Source organism: Oenanthe melanoleuca, chromosome 6, assembly GCF_029582105.1.
Source record: "Oenanthe melanoleuca isolate GR-GAL-2019-014 chromosome 6, OMel1.0, whole genome shotgun sequence".
NCBI lineage: Eukaryota > Metazoa > Chordata > Aves > Passeriformes > Muscicapidae > Oenanthe > Oenanthe melanoleuca.
In genome coordinates, this window is record NC_079340.1 from 19,277,656 (window position 1) to 19,297,574 (window position 19,919).

A 19,919-nucleotide genomic window follows, 5' to 3' on the forward strand; every position below is an offset into this window, starting at 1 on the left:
GTTCTTACCCTTACAAAAAAAAAAAATTGCTTACCAAGACAAATCCAAGTTTGTGAGTGACAGTGAAAAACAAAAAATGACACAGAGGCTCACAAAGCAGTGTCAACCCAACCAACCACACATTCACAGATGGCTCTACTACTCACACCTGTTGCCAAATCCAACTATTTTAAGTATAAATACAATTCCCAAGAAATACACAACAGGAGCCATTGCACAAGACCTCTCTTCAAATGTTCTATCAGCAGCAGTAATCTCCCCCATTGTTTACTGCTGCTCTCCTGGAATCCCCAAGATTCATACTCATAACGATATTTCAGCATTCCTTCTCCAAAAAGGCACTGGAAAGCCTCTGTTGACACTGTCTTCTTGTATGTCATAAGGTACTGTCCACATTCCTGACATATTATTAATACTGTAATTACTACTACCATCACCATTATTATTTATAGAATTAATATAATAGTGAACAATGTGACTGCACATAATGCACCAGCATAACCTACACTGCCTAAGTAGCACAAAAAGCATAAATGCTCAAGAAACAGAGGCCTGTAAGAGAAAGATTCCAAATTGGTTCCTCCAATTCCCATGACAGTACTGCAGTCATCACCAGCAATGTCAGCAAAAGTTATTATTCCCCCAGGTAGAAATTATTTGTGCTGAGAAACCTCAGAACTTCAGTTCACACATCTGTAACATTTCTGTTGATTTTCACTATACAGAGAATGTCTATAACTATGTTTTGGAGAAGATCTGGAGAAAGAGTTAAACTCTTTATTTGTGCAGTTTTGGAACAGCATTCCAATCTGCTTCTGTAACAGATATAAACTGAAACATGCTGCTCAGGGACTTGCTACAAAGCCATCCTCAGATTCGTGGCATTTCAGTTTAAATATCTTGTGTTGTTCTACAATGTGCTTTAGATGCCTACAAAAAGGCTAATGACATTTCTGGCACTGTTTTCATCAGATTTTGCCAGTTTGGCACAAACCCACATTTGATAATAAATAAGTAATAACAGCTTCTTTTCTTTTTAAATCAAAGCATGGATTTTGCCCTTACCTAGACTGACTTTTGCTTGATGATATTACAGGAGAGGAGACTGGTCTTGCTGGTGAAGATGATGTAGCTCCTAAGCTGGGAGATCCAGATGCTGTCAGAGAGTGAGCTCTTCTTGATGGCAAGTTGTTAGATGGAGAAGCATTAATAATAATATTTTGATCTAAGGAGAAAACAAAAGTTTTCATCACAATTACAACATATGGCTCAATAAAAATGCTCCTGTCCAGGAGATCTATATGAAAATTCATTAAAACATAGTAAGACACTAGAGGATTCTAGTTTTGTCCCAAAACAGTCAAAAAAGTACGTCTTGAATAACACTTACAAATGTATTTTATCTGAATAGAAAGGGAATGCTACTGAAACTAAATGAAAGAACAGCATGAACCACTAAAGAAATTAATTTCAGGGTTCACAGATTTGGAATTTCAAATGCAAAAGTAGCTTTACAATGTTATTTTTAACACTACAAAAATGTCTGCATAAAAAGGCTTTGAGCCTGATAGACTTTTAAGCACCAAGGCAATATATTTACCTGGTTCTTCTTGTTCATCAATATCTTGAGGATCTGAACCACTTCTATTACGATATTCCTTACAGCTTTTTGCCTTCCGAGTCGCCATTTCATCATCAGTGGCCTCACCACTTTCACCCTAGAAATAATGAGCACCATAATAAACATCTCAAACCCACTCTTTCCACTTCATTTCAGTACAACCTGTAACAAAACCATGAGATAAATCAACTGTTCCTTATGAAACAGACTCCTGTGAGGCCAATCCCAGTAGAAAAGAGACAACTTAAACAGATACACAGTCAAGTGTGGGACCATTAGGTGTTACCTCAGTTTGACATCACACATCAGAAGATGACAATGATTGTGCCTCTCTAGAATGTTGCAGCTGGTTTTACACTATTTCACTGGTACACTGGAGCCCTAAAGAGGATGGATCTTGTCATGTGAGAATCTTTCTACCTGCCCACTAAAAATGTAGCATAGAGGTGCTAGTTCTGCATTTTCCTCTCTCCTGCCAACTGTTGGAAGCAATTTTGTCCAGGAAAAAAGAGAAGACTGCTAGACTAGGTCACGTTTCCATCACCTATACAAGTTAAAAAGGGTGCTAAAGCAATGTGGAATAACTATGTTACTGTTTTTCAAAACATGAAAACAAAAAGGATTACAAAAAATTATACCACCCTCCAGACACCACTTTGCATGTTAGGATTTTTATCATCGCCAGTATTTTATCTTTATAATGAGGTAGCACCTTAAGGTGGCAAGAAGATTCTGTCCCATTCTGCTAATATCTATATGTTCTAACAATGCTGCAAGCAAGAGAAAAGAACAAACTATTGGAAAACAATAATTCTCAAATCTGAAACTACAATGAAGTTTTAAAATCATTATCTAACTTCTTTTCTCTGGTTCAGAGCACAGCTACACAGTGACTGAAGAAGGAAACAAAACACAAGAATAACAAAACATTCTACCCTGATGAGTACTTTCTTCTTTTTCTTAGCTGTGCTAATTCCCAGGGTGTTGTTTCTCTGCACATTGGGTTTCTCAGTGGTTTTGGTGAGAGATCCTGTGCCTGTGCTTCTTGCACTCCATCGTCTGCCTCCGAACAGCTCAACAGCCTGAGCCAAGGTTGGGCCTTCAAACCTTCCATCCTCCTACAAAGATTCTCAGTGTTAACAAAACAAGGAGAATAAGGGCACATTTCTAAAGCAATAATATAGACATCTCTGAGGAAGCAATGAAAGAAACATCAAGAGGAGGCAAAATTTGATTACTGAGTGAATTCCCCAGGGCAATTTTGTTTGCTGCTTTGGGGATGTTTTTGGCCCTTTTGAGCCCTATCCTCATTATTTTAGTGCCCTTTTAAAGTACAGTCCTTGCTTTTTTCCTTAATAAAATACTTATTCCAAAACTCCAAATAAATGAAGAGCTTTGTAAGAAAAAAAAATTCAACCTCAGTGTATTTAAAAGTTGCAAGGTTTGACATAACCTTGTGTGGAGATCTTGCTGCTTAAGCCATGTTACAAAATTGGAGATTTAGTGTTAATCTTTAATCTAATCTTACTTATGATAGAAACTAATTGCATTACATTAAGCTCTTGACATCTTTGAACTTTTTTATAGAGAATCACAGCATCTTTTACCTGGTAAAGGCTGACATACTGTTTCCGTAGCCATTGTAGTCTTTGATCAGGGAATCTCCTCATTTTTCTTACAGCTTTAGTCAATTCCAGCAATCCATCATACAGCATTCTGGCAGTGTATTTTGGAGCAACAAAGTGCAGTAACTTATTATCAGTAGTCTGAAGTCCATAAAGGAGTGTTATACCATTTTCTTCAAGGGACATATTGCAAAGTTTATTCTGAACACACACAGTGTGCATATCAATGCCCGAGTGTCCCATATATACAGCCTTGGCTGAAAACAAGTCCAAAAAGCCTTCCACCAGCCCAGTATTACCAAGAAACTGGTATTTACCAAGCTCAGCAGTATTGCCCAGCACACTCAGCTTTGCCCTAGCATTTGCAGGGCAAACTGTTGTGGGTTTTGTCCAAGTCAAAGTACTATTGTCAGGCTGGAGCTGAAGAAAGCAGCGAGCTGAGAGATGTGTCTCCTGGTCATAATGAATGACGGTTGCCCCTTGTTGCATGAACTGATGGACATCAGCCCTGATGGACAACACGTACCAGGGAATGAGTTCTATCCCATGGCAGAAAGCCTTTTGTTGCTCTTCTGTTGAACTTGTGTCCCATTCTTTCAACTGCTCAAATATGTCACTTTCAGAATCTGAAAGATCTCCAATGAGAAATCTGCATGTGAACAAAGATGAGAGATTTATATTTAGTGATACATGTGCTGATTCTATGCTTGATGAATATTTTTTCTGCTGTAGTTCAAATAAATGGAATACTACAATCACTATATTGGGACTTACAGGAACTAGTGTAGTTTTTGAAGTATTACAATTTCTGTTATTGCAATTTTGCATCAATTAAGACATGCTGCTACAATTACTTGTAAGTCCTGAAACAGTATGATTATGTTTTCCTAGAACTTTCCAAACTTTGCATTAATAATAAAAAGTGTCTGATTGGTTCTTAAAGCCAAGTAATTCCAATTTCTAAATCGGCTGTGTAAGATTGCTTCAGCTGAAATATAAAGTGCCATATGTGGAAAATACCGGGTAAAATACATACCTTCCTCATAAGACTGCACTAAGAATTTTATCAGATACTTTCCATATGAAATTTTATTTTACTAAGGAAAACATTAACATAAAATTGTATGCAGCAACTAAAATTTCTGAAATATTTTGCCAGAATTAGAAACAGTAGACACAGAGCAACAATACTGAGCTAATGGAAGAGGTAGTTTAAATGGAATGTCTTCCCTGCAGAAGCTTCTAAAGTGTATGAATGCACAAATGTTCAATATTTGGGTACTTCAGTGAACATAAAAGGACACACTGTTCTGTGTATAACAGACCTAATGAAGCACATTTTCCTAAGGATATCCAGGCAATAAAATCCAAACCATCTTTCTCTACATATCCTTCAAGATATCTTGTCCTAATACTCTCTTTGCTTCCCCTTCCTATCATCACAGTACTCCCAGTTCCTGCCCTTTACCTACCAACTAAGCCAAAGATGACTCATGTTGTGTTTCCAAGTCCCATAAACCATCTCCCCCAGTGCCAAACAGCACAGATGACCAACAGCTTTTCCTCAAACTCTCCTCTACCTGCACGACAAATTAATCTGTATTTTTCCCTTATTCCATACAGCAATGATTCCTCTACAAATTTATTAATTGGTGAGATCTCTGTCTCTTCACCAAATTTATGAAAAAGTGGCAAATATGTTGAGGTTTTACTGCTTCTGGTGAAGAGACTGACAAAATAACTGCATCAGTCTTAAGTGTAGCTTTGTTCCTTTAAGAAATATTCCTACAAATAAAGGTCATGAATTTTAACTGAGCTGACATAAATTTTATGTCAGACACATAAATTGAGATATTTACCTGTATTATATAAAATTAACATTTTAAAATGAAGCAAACAACTGAAACAGCTCTTTCTCCCCTATGACCTCAAAACAATCAAACAAGTCTCTGTAAAAATGCTATAAAATGTATTTGGAGACCAGCTGTGGCTGGAGGAGTCTGTTATAGCAGAGACAGAAATGGCAGAGCTCTGTTCATGCCTTGTTGCACACTGCAGACTACAACGTACAAGAAGCAGTAAGCCAGCACACACACATAACCACACACAGAAATGGAGCCTCTGACACGAGCTGCCAAAAGCGACACCACTGCCAATTACTGAGAGCACTTACAGAGCCCGGGCTGGACCAGGGGCTTTCTTTACATGTGCTGCCCTGAGAGGTGAGGAAATGAAAAGGTAAAGGAAACAGTGACACAGATTGCAGTTTAGAGGAAAAAATTGCAAGGTATACAAAAAGAAAAAAAAAAAAAAAAAAAAAAGAGGTTTTCTCCTTTATTTTATATGTTATTTACTGTAATTGGAAAAGCTTAAAAGTGAAGATAAGATCAGGCTAATGAAGCAACGATTCAAAGTTAAGAGTATCTTCATAAATCACTCAACAATTAACAACTCCATAAAAACTCTATTTCAATTTTTTTTTCATTTTCCTACCTACCTTTATTTTTAAAAAAATTATTAATTGTCAGAATATAGTTCTAAGAAAGATTAATGTTTGATATTTATCTGGCATGTACAGAAATCCAGGGCAATTAGATGGGTCACTGACTACAAAGTGATAGAGCTTATTTGCTAACGCAACTAGGAAAGTAATTATACCCACTGCCCACTGATTCTATTAGATGCCTTTCATTTTCTTCAAATCAAATTAACCTACCAGCTTTGGTGCATTCATGTCCCACAATACTAATCCAAATCATCAAAAGAAAAACTAATTGAAAATCTTTCTTACAATTATAAACTAATGAGAAACATGTTACACAGTGTATTTTTCTGCCTTTATGACCACAATACTGTAATTATCAGATAACACATAATTATGATGTAATTTGGATTTTATAATACTGTATGCAAATATGACAGGTGCCACAAGAAAGAGAACTAAATTTCTTCCTTAGAATCTTTTAGCTGTTCATAGCAATAAAAATAAATCAAACACAGCCTCCATACAAATACAACAACATGGTCCTTTGGCCTCTGTAGCAATTTGCTCCTGTGCCTCACCCAGCTCTCTGCATGCCCAGGAAAGACATGGCAAGTGAATAAGGAATTTCCAAAGCCTGTGAGACACTTTCAGAGTATTCTCCTACAAGCATTTTACTGTTAAAATCAATATTTACTGCATCAGATACTCATAACTGAGTAGTTAGTAGTCTGAACCAGGAAACATAACTTTAATTACCTATCCATAGTTTTGTTCACTTAAATTTTAAATTTTCATTTCAGATTCACACTGGGCTTTTTAAAAAACTGAATTCCTACTTTAGGTTAGAATGCAACTTAGTAGATTATATTTATGAATAAAGCATAAGTAATTCACTAAGAAATTATTTCATAAACACTTAAAAAAAGGAACTCAGTTTGATTTCTGTTCATGCAAGTGAAATGTTTATATGCCAGCTTATTCGTAATTTGAACTGTGATTTGCAAGTTGATTTTAAAACATATTAATTAACAAAAAATAATTCCTGGAAGATAGTATTAGGACTGAAGTAAGTCAAGAGATAACATATGTGGGCAGAGAAGTGGGTCTGTCTTTCTTGGCTTAATCTAGTGCACCACTTCCCAGAAGCAACTAAAGCCAGATGTGAATAATTCTATTAGAAACCATTCTTTCAGGAAATAATGGTTATTTATTTGAAATGAAATTTAGAATTACATGTTAATGAAATAAATACATTTTAAACAGGAAGATAGTAGCTGCCTCTCAGGCAGTCACTTATTAGATTTTATGTTTAACAGCTGAAATAAGTTGGATAGTTCTGAACACATTGATATTTCTGACACACCTTATCAGTTAAATAACTCAAGCAGTGCCTTAAGCATGTTTTTTTTTTTTTTTATGCAAGCCCTCACATAATTTTACAGTGCTTCACCTCAGAGCAGTACAGTTCTGTTACTTAATTTAAAGTTAGTCTAACACAGTTACTCAGTGGAACCCACCTATGTCTACAAGGGCTTCCCAATGAAACTTCTCTGCAAAGCAACATTCTACATCATGTGATGTCCTAAACTTTGCATTTGCTGTATTTCCTGCTGGTGACTGGTAGAGTCTTCAAGAATGGTCTTCAAAGTGAAATCAGATTACTGAACACTTTTTTTACACAGGGCACAATGAAGTAAACTTCTGTGCAAAATAGCAGGACTACAGAAACCTGAAAACTCAAAATGTGTACTCACACATGAATATTTTCTGGACAAAACTGAAACCCCTCCAACTACATGCCCTTAAAAGAAGAAGTCTTTTGAAGGATAATAAATAATCTTTTTTTGAAGGAGCCAGAACACTGCCTGAGCATGCAGAATATAATGTTCTGAGCTCTGATAACAAATATGTCCTGGTGCTATTCCTGTCCCTAGAGATCAAAATTGTAATTGTAACTGTGGATTTTTAAAGCTCTCTGTGTAAGACAAAAAGGATTTACCCTTATCATGAGAGGAAGTAATTACATCATGAGGGAAAACATAGCTATACAGAGAGTTTCCAAGCAGTTGAGTATCAGGGGAGAAAAGTTCTGAATTGGAAATGGATAAATACAAGGCAAGATGTTAAAGTTGCTCTTATTTCTTGGTAAAAGAAAAGCAAAGACTAAACCCATGATATTTACATGTAATGATAGTAAATAAAATGAGACCTACTGGAACCTGGTTTTGTCCTTCAGAGAGTTTTTCCTTGAATCACTCCCTTCACTGACATTATCTTCACCATCTTCAGACTCCAAACTGCGATTGCAGCTCCGAATAGTTTGAAAGATATTGTTTGTTGTTGATTCTTTTTCTGGATTATTTAAACCATCTTGACCTACTCGTTGTAAGAAATTATCTTGTCCAGTGTAATCTGAAACAAACTACAGAGATATCAAAAAGATTAGCATAGTTACAAATATAACATTGTGTCATCTACTTCTCACTGCAGAAATTTTTACTATTAAGAATATTTATTGCATATTTCATACTTGCTTCCCATGGTATTTTGTACCTACTTGCAACCCAAAACAGACCAAATAATTTCATGAATCAAGTAACACAAGTTAAAGTAACTCCTGAAAACTTTTTAAAAGCCTCTGTCTTTACTTTTCATCTATCAGGGGCATTTTAATTTTAAAACTACGATAATAAAAACTCAAAATAATTGTTTCTTTCCATAGAGGAAAAGCTTGACCTGCTGGGCTTCTAAATTCTGTTTTTAAGGAACTGAAAAATTCCCAATGAATTAAGTGAAAGGTCAGAGTATTTAGCAGAAAATAATTATACATTTCAGGCTTTACATACTTAATCCAATGCAGAAACAAGATCCTTTGTTACAAATGCTGATTTCTCAGTACTTTGATAATGAACTAGGCAGAAACAACCACATCAAAATTACTAAGGAACTATGGGAATTAAATTGAGGTCCATGTAACTGACCAGTCTCATAACAGCCTAGTTTAGCAAACTTTGATTAGATGATGCCTTTGTGTAAGACTATATAAAATAAAGCACTGGCTAATAACATAACATTTGAGAATATTCGTCTCATTTACCTCTAGCGTTTCATCCTGGGAGTTATATCGTGGACAGAGTCTGATGAGGCTTGATGCCCCATCCAAAACTTCACAGAGCTCTTTTAAAAATACACCACAGAAAGGAACAACTTTGCAGCCTGGAATATTGAGCGCTCGGTTGACCACCTTCCTGTATTCAGATGATGACTCATGCTGTGCCATAGCATCCTTTAGACTTCGCATAGTTTCAATATCAGACTGGTCCATGAATTGCCACATTTTTAAAACTTTTCTTGACCTATTGCAAGAAGAGATCACAACATCTATTTTAAAAATTTAAACAATTTACCTTCAAGTTCAACACCTGCAGCATATATGTAATAGAGGAAATTACAACTCCTCAGAAATGAATGAATTAATGAAATCACGGTCATCATTTTAATGAAAATTCCCCCCATTAAACTATCAAAGAACAAAAATTAAAATGAGAAATTATCAGTCTGATCTACTGGAGCAGTATGTAACATTTTAATAAAAAACCAGCTGCACAAAACATATCAGCAGGCTTTCTAACATTTTTATTGTGTCATTGCCTAAAATTTCTAAGGCCCAAAAAGAAATTAGAAATGATTAAGGAAACAACATAAAGATAAACCAGAGTTACAAATTCCTTCAGCTGTATTATGCACAATCCATAAAAGTTGGGGGATTTTAATTACATTTATTTTAAAAAATTTACATTGATTTCTTCCCCAATTTGCTCACAAAATATATTATTTATTTTCATAGAAATAAGGAAGTCAGGACCATGTTCAAGCTCTGAGGCGCCAGTGCAGAGCTCTGGCTGAAACGAAATTCTGATTTCCAACAGAAATAGCTCCAAGGACTGCGAGCACCTCTGGGAGTTCTCTTACCTTCTGAGCTGATCTATGTAATCATGTGGCCTTTCTTCCCACCCCTGGCCTCAGACATACCAAAAGATCCAAAAATACACTCACAGTAGACTGCCCTTAACCCCACTTTCCATCCCTGTCCTGGAAATGCCCATCAGCACCAGCTTTACTCTCCTTTATCTCTTGTGCTGTGCAGATACATTAGAGACAAAATTAAGCCCTTAATTGGCTTTGAGTTTTCCCCCATAACTTAGAGATTGTGGATGTATTCTTCTGAAATATACTTCCCATGCCTATGAGTGCTCCAAAAGAGCTTTATATACCAAAACCATAAACAAATAGCTCAATGACATCCTTACTAAACCACAAAGAACATCAATGCAAACACTTCAGAGCTTTGTTACACAAACATGTTATAAAAGGAGGGCTAAAGCCAAGAGATGGGAAATTTGATCTTAACTCTTCCCTGTTCAGTCCCATTTGCTGCTCTCTGAACTGCCAGTGCTAAGGCACTGCTTTCCTGCTCCCCTGGCCCTACATGAACCTGTCATTCCAGAGGAAAGCACAAAGTGAGTTTTCTTTGAGCCCCTTTTCTCTTGAGATAATGCAGATCCTTCTACATAAGACCATGACAGAATGAGATCCCAACATTGGTCTGCATAAGTAAATCAGAGGGGTTAAAAACCAGGTTTGGCTGTTTGGTTTTGATGGGATTTTTTTTGTCATTTTGGGGTAGCTTCTTTCACACAGTTAAGACTGATCCTTTTAGAGCATCACCATGAATCTGTTTCACTTATGTTCTGGAGACTCCAGTTACAGTAGTCATAGCTCATTAGATAAACCATAACTGCTTTCCCATTTTCTTTTTATATTTTAAAAAATTTCTGTTTTAAAAAAAAAAAAGTTTTCTAATGCAAGATATTCAGCATGCACTAGGAAAACTGATGGAGTCTTCAGAGCATTTTGAGAAAAAAAGAAAGGGTTAGCATGCTTCATTTTTCCAAAAGGGATTACTAGAAAGTCACAGCATGAGATGATGTGGCTTAGCATGGATTTTTGTTTAGTTTCATTGTTCTCCAGAGACATCTGCTTAACAGAAGCTGCAATGTAATCTATCACTGAAAAGCCATTTAAAAAAAAAGAGTTGCCAGTACCTTAGCCCTGCCAGGAATTCCATTACAGCATTGTAGTTGCCCATATTCCAGCAGCATTTTGCCACATGAACTAAGTATGAGAAGACTTCCCGTTTCTCTTCCATAGAACCTGCAGTCAGGATCAGCCAGGTAACCCAGGAGCTCACCTTGTAAAACCAAACAGACAGTATGGTCAGCTAAAGCAATGCCACTTGGAGCACTCATGCATACTTGCCAGATAATGTCGGTTTGTTTGATTTCTTCCATCAAGAGGATATCAGTAAAAATTCCACTTACACACTCACAGCCAAATCACATATGCATTGCAAACACAGTGACATATTCACATTACAACAGTTAAATCAATAACCAGTTTAGAAGAACTTTTATTAAACAAGAAACTACTGCCTCTTAATGTGAGATATTCTGAATATGCACAGATGCCACAGAAGAAAATGGATGGCTTCAGCTAGGGCTGATTTCTAAAGCTGCTGGAGAGATCTGCAGTATAAATTCTCATTAACATGGCTTATAGATATCAGTCCCACAGTGCATAAATTCTTGCTAACAAAATGAACCATGAAAGTTGATAAATTGGAATTTTTTTTTTTGTTTTGGTTAATTTCATAAAATTAGACACATTAAATGCACAATTGTGCTAATCCCTGTATGCATCAAACATTTCAGATAACTTCCATTACCTGTTTGCAAGATCACAAATGAATTAAATAAAAAGAAATCCCATCTTCCAAAGTGTGCCCACACTTCCAACTTCTCTTTGGGAATTAATTAATGCTGGAATCAGAAATCAACTTAGTACATGATTCTTTATGTATTTAAACAAATAAAAAATCAACCCTTCATTTTATCAGTGTGCAGATTTTGTTTCCAGTTTATGTTCCCATAACATCCATAAAAAGTAGCTATATTTCACATGGAAACCTAATTTAAACCAACTGTTTCTTTTTACAATATGACTCCCTGGAGGCTTGTTTTTTGTCATTGTGTAAACACTTAGGAGGCAAGAAACGTGATTTGTTTACTGACACTGTGTTCCATTCTTTGGTCCTGAAGGACTCAAGTGTTTACAGATAATACCAGTGTGAGGAGAGGTTTATAAAAATCAGAAAATGCCATTTCACCCCTCAGGGGCCATAGACTTTTATTTTAAAAAAAGTTTTAAAAATTTAAAAGTTTTAGAAATTTTAAAGAATCATATAATTTTAAACAGTTATGTTTTAATCTAAGATAGTAAAGATCTAATGATTAAGAGAAAACAGTATCAAAATTGAGAAAGAATGTCTAAAAAGACAACTGACTTCAGACTCTCCATTAAGAGGAAACGTTTAAACTAGGGCAGCCACTTGCTGAAATTATATTTAATAGAGAGTTTAAGACTGCTATAAACAGCATGAGGAACTTTTACAATCTGTAAACACAAAGAAAAAATTATAAAGGGCAGCATGGGTGAGCCTTTGCAGCCTTGAGATACTGTATAGCATGTAAGAGCAAAAGAAGGGTACAAAAGGCACCATGAAGTTCATGTTCACTCCTCTTGCAGGACAATAGCGGAGTAGAAAACATTTTAAAAATCTTTCACTAAACTAATAAAATAAAATAATAATAAAAAAATAATAAAAATAATAAAAACTAGCAAAATAAAATGTCTGAATCTTTTTATTTTAAAATAGTATAGGCAAAGGCAGATCCATTGGGCAGAATCAGGGGACAGAAGTGAGCATCTAAAGATACAAACCACTCCTGAGAAATAATGAACATGCCTGCTTCAGAAATGTTGGTATTTTAACTTTTCCTGGACATCAGGTACAGATTATCAAATTTTCATTGAAATGGAAGTTCAGAAGTGGGTTTCCTCGGATGCTGTCTGTGTACAGCTGAGCCAGATGCACCTCACACTAAAGAAGAGAAGAACTCTTATAAGTACTTATTTCTTGGTGGCTATGAAATTCACCTGGAAGCTGAATTGAGAATCCTGCTTTTTCCACTTTGGCAAGCAAGTAGCACAGACTATTTTGATGTGGTACGATTTCTCTGTCACTAAACCCAGGGCTTTTCTAGTGGGGGAAGAGAGCAAAGAGAAGCTCCACCCTGGCAAGCCATGACTTCTGGACACTCCAGCTAAATGGATAGAGAACAGCACCTCCTCTTGCAGCACTTCCCTCTTGGTTGGCCGGCAGAGCCACCTCCCCAGCTGCACCACAGCCAAGGAACACCTGAGCTGAGCATGAAGCACCATCAGCTGCCATGACAGCAGCATGAGAGGTTCACGTCTCAGGTGGTGCCTGAGCACACACAGCACATCCCAGCCAAAGAGTGCACAGGAGCAGCCTTGCCAAGGAGATCAAAATACATTGCAAGTACTTGACAGAATGAGCAGTAAAGCTTTTTGGACTAAGTTTTTGTGTTGGACAGCACTTCAACATCAGATCACAATCTACATATAAACACAGTAATAATTTTTTCCTTAGTTTACTTTTTTTTTTTTTACACATGACTAGATAGTTCTGCTTATGTAACTCATTTTAAGCTCCCTTCAGAACAGAAATCATCACAGCAAACCTATAATTAGATTTCCGCTGCCCTGCTGATGAGTCTGAAAAGCATGAGAAAATGTATCCTGGCTTGGTTACGATAACCCACATGATTGCAAGACACAAGAAAAGTAATAAATTAACACACAATCCACTTAAACAAGTTGATAATAACATCAATCTTTTCATTCAGAAGGATAAAAATTAGTGTCTTTCAGGATTACTACTATTAAGTACTAAACAAGCAAAATTGAACATGTTTGCTTAAGATTGAAATATTTTCTGGTGCCCTCATAGAAGCATTAACAACATTGAGCCAGATTAAGTTCAGATATACAGAAAGTAGCCTCATTTGCAAAGTTTAAGAGATAACAGGAGTCTCCTTCAAATCTGAATCTGAGCACAGAGGACCTGCACCAGATGTCTTGGCAATGCAAGCTGTACTGAGCAATATGTACTACAATTTGTACAAAAAGATCTGTACAGTTTCAGGTTTTCTGAAATTATCTTTTTATATCACCTCCACTATTTTAAATTTACCAACATCTGTTTTATTAAATAACTAATTTTTTAGAAGTTTTTTGGCTTATCTTACTCTGATCAAAGACTTCAAGTAAATTCAGGTTAGCTATTATTATTGTATTTAGGAAAGGCATATTTTTACTCAGGGGTTTTTTGTTGTTGTTTTTGTTTTGGTTTTTTTTAACTTTTAAACATGAGAAATATATGTCAGTCACTAAAAATGTAAAATGAGCCTATGTTTTTGATTACCTAATTATTGAACTACCACTGATTTCAACTCAAATCCATATGCAGGCAAAAATCTCCCAATTTGTCAGGGGCAGGATATAGCTTATTACAGAGGCTCAGCTGCTTTTACTAATAAAACATGAAGGACATGAAAGAGACACCCCTGATGGAACTTGATCCTCAAGTTATGGTACATGACCTTAAATCTCTGTACAAGTGTAACCTACAGGACTGTTTATCATTCACTCTATGGGAACCTAGCTCCATGTAGTACACAACAGCATTTAATGCATGTTGAATTATAACTGTATCCCCAAATTTGCCATGGATTTTCTTCATTTATTCTCTTATTTCAGTCTTCTCATACTCAAGTTTATGATAATTCATATATATAAATGAGTATATAGTCATTTATATTGATACATATATATATATAAATTCTTTACTATCCTCTATATAGCTCCTAGAGAATGTATTATGTGATTTTTAAAAATGGGAATTAATTTATTTTTTATATTTTATGAGAATGCAAATGTAGTGGTGCTATTGAGGGAGGAAATAATTTCCACTTGCAATGTGCAGTGTTTTATCATCTGTAGTGTTTTACACTCATTTTGCCAGTGCTTCAGTCTGTAAAATTTTACTGCAGTTCCCAAGCTACATACTTCAGTGGGTGATGCTACATGGAAGAAATTATGTCTTCTATATTTATATTATATTTTTAGGAACTTCATAGTACTTGACAGATGCAGCTTTCAGAGGTGAAATTACCAAACACAGCTGCCTGCCTGAAGTTTAACAATTACTATCGCTAGCAAGTAAAACAAAATCTTCTGGTTTACCGCAAGGTAAGATTACAGTACATACCTTCTTTAACTCCTACCATAAATTAACCATGGATATCTTTCTATAACAAATTGTAGCAGATTTAAATACTGCCTACACTGGAGCAAGAAAGCAAGAAACTTTAATACTGACAAAATAAAGTATGTGTATAAAATGTCTCTGCATACAAAAGAAGATATTTTAAGGTATCCAAAGGATAAGCATGGCAATCTATAACCATTTAACCAAGCCATTCTGGTTTTAGTAATTTTGTTTGATAAAAATCAAGAAATTTGAATGAAACCTGAAGAACATGAAAAATAACCTTCATCAGATATCATATGGTAATTATGGCTTGAGGGAAAAACATTATTTTGTTTAAAAGCAGAATTCTTAGTGTACCAGGATAGTTCAATTTCTCCCTTTACAAACAATAATTAAAAAACACTATCAGTATGCAGCTTCAGCACTAATAGCTGGCTGCAGTGAGTTCCTCTGCACTGCTAACTGCACAAATCTGTCAGTGCATATTGATGAATATCTGTGTATATATACACAGTTCTGTGTATAGAACAGAACTGGATTTTTTTTACATGGGTTTCATTGAAGTTTAGTTATTAAATTTTTTTGGCTCCTGGTATAATATGCAAAATAATTTTCAGATGCATTTTTAAAATCTGAATATTTTAAATTGCATATCTTATGAACAGATGGTTTACTTTACATGCTTGTGTGAAATTATATAACCTTACAGAGAACATTTACCATTTTAAATCTGATTAAACACTATTCCAAACAAGGACTGGAAAGAGTTTGATATTTGTACAAACACAATCTTTTTAAAAGCATTATGCAAACCCATTTAGGCATTGCAAAAAAATGCTGAACTAAGAGACAGAGTACAATATTTATTTACATTCCATTATTTCAGTAAAATGATATGTCTCTGTTTTGCTAGAGAGGTTTAAATTTGTATTTTGAATGAACAATGAAAAAAATCTTCAAAATTTAACCATTAAAAATAAAACTAACATCACTAAGTGTCCTAAGTAACCATATTTTAATTAACTTTACTGATTTTAAGAATGATTTAGTGAGTGATGAACCCACTCCAGTAGCAGGGCCATAATAACACTGTTCAAACTTTTTTACCTTTTTAGCTTATTTTTTGGTAACCATATCTTTCAAAAAAATCACCTTATGCATTTGATTTCTTATTTTGTATTTTCAGTTTAGTAGTGGGACTACTTTCCGTCAGCTGTCTGAATGATCTTCTAATCTGGTGCAACTTTCAATCTAAGAACTCTCAATTGCTCTGTACACATATCTCAGCATGGAAAATTAAATGTTTTAGTTTTTTAAAGGTTTTATTGGTTCTCTTTTACTTGAAGCTTAAGCCAGAAAGATCGAGTTACAAAAGACTCTTGTCATGTTTATATAAAGCAATGACTGAAATTATTTTAAATGTTGACATAAACATAAACAACATGTACATTGTGCTTGTGTCTCTGTGGTTACTTCACTGGTGACAGGCAGAAGAGTGGCTGGGAGTCAGTCATAAAGGTGCAAGAGCCTGGGGGGGTAAAGAGACAGAAAAAGAAACAGAATCTCAGGAAGACTTTGGCATATGACACTGAGGAAGGAGCACATGTCACTCCACGTAAAGAAGCAGGGTGAATTCATGTCAAACAAGAATCAGACAAAAGAACTAAATGAAGAGAAAGGCACAGTAGGAAACAAAGAGAGACGGAAAAAGGTATGCTACAGTTGTTAGGATCCTAAAACACACTTAGGTACCATTTTCCTAACTTCCCAGCTGCCAGGGCTCTCCTAACTCTGCAGAATCTCAATAGTTTTTTCCTACAGTTTTACGTCCTTGAAAACTAAACTTCTTATGGCTAAAGCTCCATCAGAGCAAAAAAATATATTACTACTACTATTAAGTGCACAGTCTTAGAGACTTAGAGCCAATAGTTTTGTAAAGGTAGATGTTACTGTATTTCACTCGAATCCTCCCACACTAGCCATTAATTCAGAATCAGCTTTTAATTACATTTAGTAACAGGAAAGAATATCTGTCTTTAGCTTGGTCTACAGTCTTGCTCTGACAAGACTCTAAGATCAATTGGATATTATTAGTAGCAAATGAATATGAGCTGTGTCTCACCGATGAGTACGTGTTGTGCCCAAGGCTCCACTATTATGCAATTACATTTTTAATCAAACCTTAAAGACTACAGGCTTTATATATAGCTGGTGATACTGAATACATGTATCCCAAAATCTTCAGGATTGACTGTCATTTTACATAAAGTTCCTTCTTAATATGTATCGTCAGAAAAAAATACTAAAAAGTATACTGCTTTATGAAAAATACTCTAAATAATATAATTGTTATTTAACAGAACAATGACATGAAACTGTTTTTCCCCATCATGTATCAGAAGCCTGTCATCCTAAAAGTAATTTTGGCTCCCACATTATAAATACACTTCAGTATTTCTATAGGCAATGCCAAAAAAATCAGCAAGTGCTCACTGAGCTTTGCCAACAAAATCATGACTCTTCGTACAAGAATTTTCTTTCCATTTATAAACAAAGACGTTTTGAGAGCTCATGCTCATGATTGGCTATGGCAACTGATATACCCCACAATAAGATAAAGCATATAGCAAAACAGTGATTTATTACAAGCAGTAAATATTGTACTATAACTCCATTTAAACATATAGCATCTACGTTTTTAAAAAGTTATTCCAGATTATACTTCAAATAATCTATTGCACGAAATACCAAAGAATCTGTGCACTGAATATCTGGGAAATAATTCAAATTATATAAAAAACTATCCTGCACCATTACCAAACAAGGAACACTAGACAGCAAAAACTGTAGAGTCACAAACCTCTAAGATTAAAAGATAATGCTGACTGTTTTATCAAAAGGCAACTTTAATGCTAAAATTGTCATTGGTATGGAACAGACGCAGTCACTTCTGACAAGACTTCTTCAGGACCTACTAGCTTTTCAATCCTGTGACCCTTCAATGTCAGAACACAATCATGGTCAGTATAATTTGTACAGCTGATGACTACATGTCCTCAAGAATCTGCCCTGGCATTGTGCCTCACCAGGTTGTAATCCAGCTTGGCCAGTGCACCTCGTGTCCCCTGGCGTCATCCAGTGACTGCTGTAAGAGAAGCCCCAGAGGAAGGAGGGCCCCAGCTGGGTCAGCAGCTCTCCAGACACACCAGTGACAGCATGTTCTTGAGTACTGCTACTGCACCTAATTGAAACTATTTTTAGTCTCTTTTTAAAGACTGAATATTGTAGTTGCAACTTTTATGTATGTTCCCATAATTGAATGAGGTGAGAGAAGACAATATATTTACCCTATTTTAGTTGATAAATCTCAGTAACATGCAAGAATAATGAACATTTTGAAACATGCTAAATAGTCACTCAGTGATTCTTCTTTGCCCAGCACACAGGAAGTTCACTGGAGGTTAATACATATTCTTCTATATTTACTTAATTTTGGTTTGTTACCTGCAAGATTTTCATCTCACCCACCATAAGAATGCATTGGATAGCAAACTAAAAAAGCATTAAGTCAACTTTATCTTCACTTTATTCCACTTCTACAATTCTAGAAACTGCTAACACTGCAAATAGTTCACCCTCCCAAAAGAAGAAACAGCTGTTCCATATTTCTGCAGCTAAAACATGAGTTTTTATTTAAGTGGTTTGATTTTGATTTGAGTAGGGATTTTGGATGGATTTTTTTTATTCTTTTCTCAATCCTTAATCAATTTTCTATTAAATTCATCAGAAGACCACCTTCCTAAAAACAAAATAAAATCTCAATAAAGAACTCAATATTTGGCTTGTGAAGATGTCATGCTGAGTGACACTTTATATAACAATGCTCAAGACACACACAGTGATTAAATAAATACATAATATAGATTAGTGTAGTTATATTACAGAAAATACAGAAAATTCTAGTTTGTAATACTTCTGTGCTGACTCCTAAGATCACGCATGGTCTACAAAAATCCAATACAAAGGAATAGAACTCCCACACCTAAACAAAATAATAAATTGACTGAAACTGTGCCCCATACTGTCAGTATAAATACAAAGAATTAGAAGTCTGTAGTTTTTTTTCTTCATCTTTACTTTACAATATGCAAGAAAAAGTTAGGCCATTGTTTCCCAACCTCACTGAGAAAATTAGTCACATAGCTTCTATTAAGTTCAGTACAAGTTATTTAGCTAAACCCCTGGTCATCTTAACTCATATTTTAAAAATCTGTTGTTATAGCTAAATTCAGCTCTTAGAGTTAAAGGAAAGTAACCCACACATCAGGTAATAACCCTTATGAAAAGCAATTTAAAAGTTTTATTTTACCTCATTAAACCTTGTCACAAGATCTTCTACAGCATTATGTTCACCATTGGGAGAAGAAAGAATAGTAGCGGATATGGATGCCTTGATAGATGGCAGCTTGCTTTGACACTCAGCATTACCCAAATCCCTGGTCAGAAAGCAGAGGTAGTCGATGGGTAAGACTCTGCGGTAGAGCTCCTGCTCCTGCTCAGTCAGAATGCTGGCAACCTCCTCCGGGAACTGGATGAGGTGCTGCAGCTCGATCAGCTCCTTGCTGATACCGGCCACGCTGGAGGCAAGGACGCTGGAGCCAGCCATAGCTGTGCACGCTTGGCGTTCTAAAACAAAACAAATACAAAAGTCATTGGCCTTTGCCTTTAATTCTTGGACTGTGCTGTGCAAAAGCAAGATGACTTGGTATTTTGGTTTTGCTGAACTGTTCATTCATTTATGCAGCAATGCACTATATTCTAAATACTTTCTATTTAAACAACCTAGTATGTTCTTTACGTGGGGTTTTTCTGCTTGTCTTTATAACTTGTGTTGGCTAGATGGAGGGCAACTAGAGTTAGGAGATCATAAAG

General features: G+C 35.6%; 1 protein-coding gene across 1 annotated transcript in view; it reads right to left on the minus strand.

Annotated features, from left to right (window-relative positions):
- The window catches only part of PLCE1 (phospholipase C epsilon 1), a 138,037-nt gene that overhangs the window by 30,858 nt on the left and 87,260 nt on the right, over positions 1–19,919 (minus strand). The window contains exons 4-11 of the mRNA XM_056494713.1: positions 19,357–19,673; positions 10,837–10,982; positions 8,829–9,087; positions 7,945–8,153; positions 3,229–3,895; positions 2,557–2,739; positions 1,601–1,718; positions 1,066–1,225 (exon numbers count right to left, since the gene is read on the minus strand). Of these exons, the coding sequence (XP_056350688.1) occupies positions 1,066–1,225; positions 1,601–1,718; positions 2,557–2,739; positions 3,229–3,895; positions 7,945–8,153; positions 8,829–9,087; positions 10,837–10,982; positions 19,357–19,673 (2,059 nt within the window). The remainder of the gene's footprint in view (positions 1–1,065; positions 1,226–1,600; positions 1,719–2,556; positions 2,740–3,228; positions 3,896–7,944; positions 8,154–8,828; positions 9,088–10,836; positions 10,983–19,356; positions 19,674–19,919) is intronic.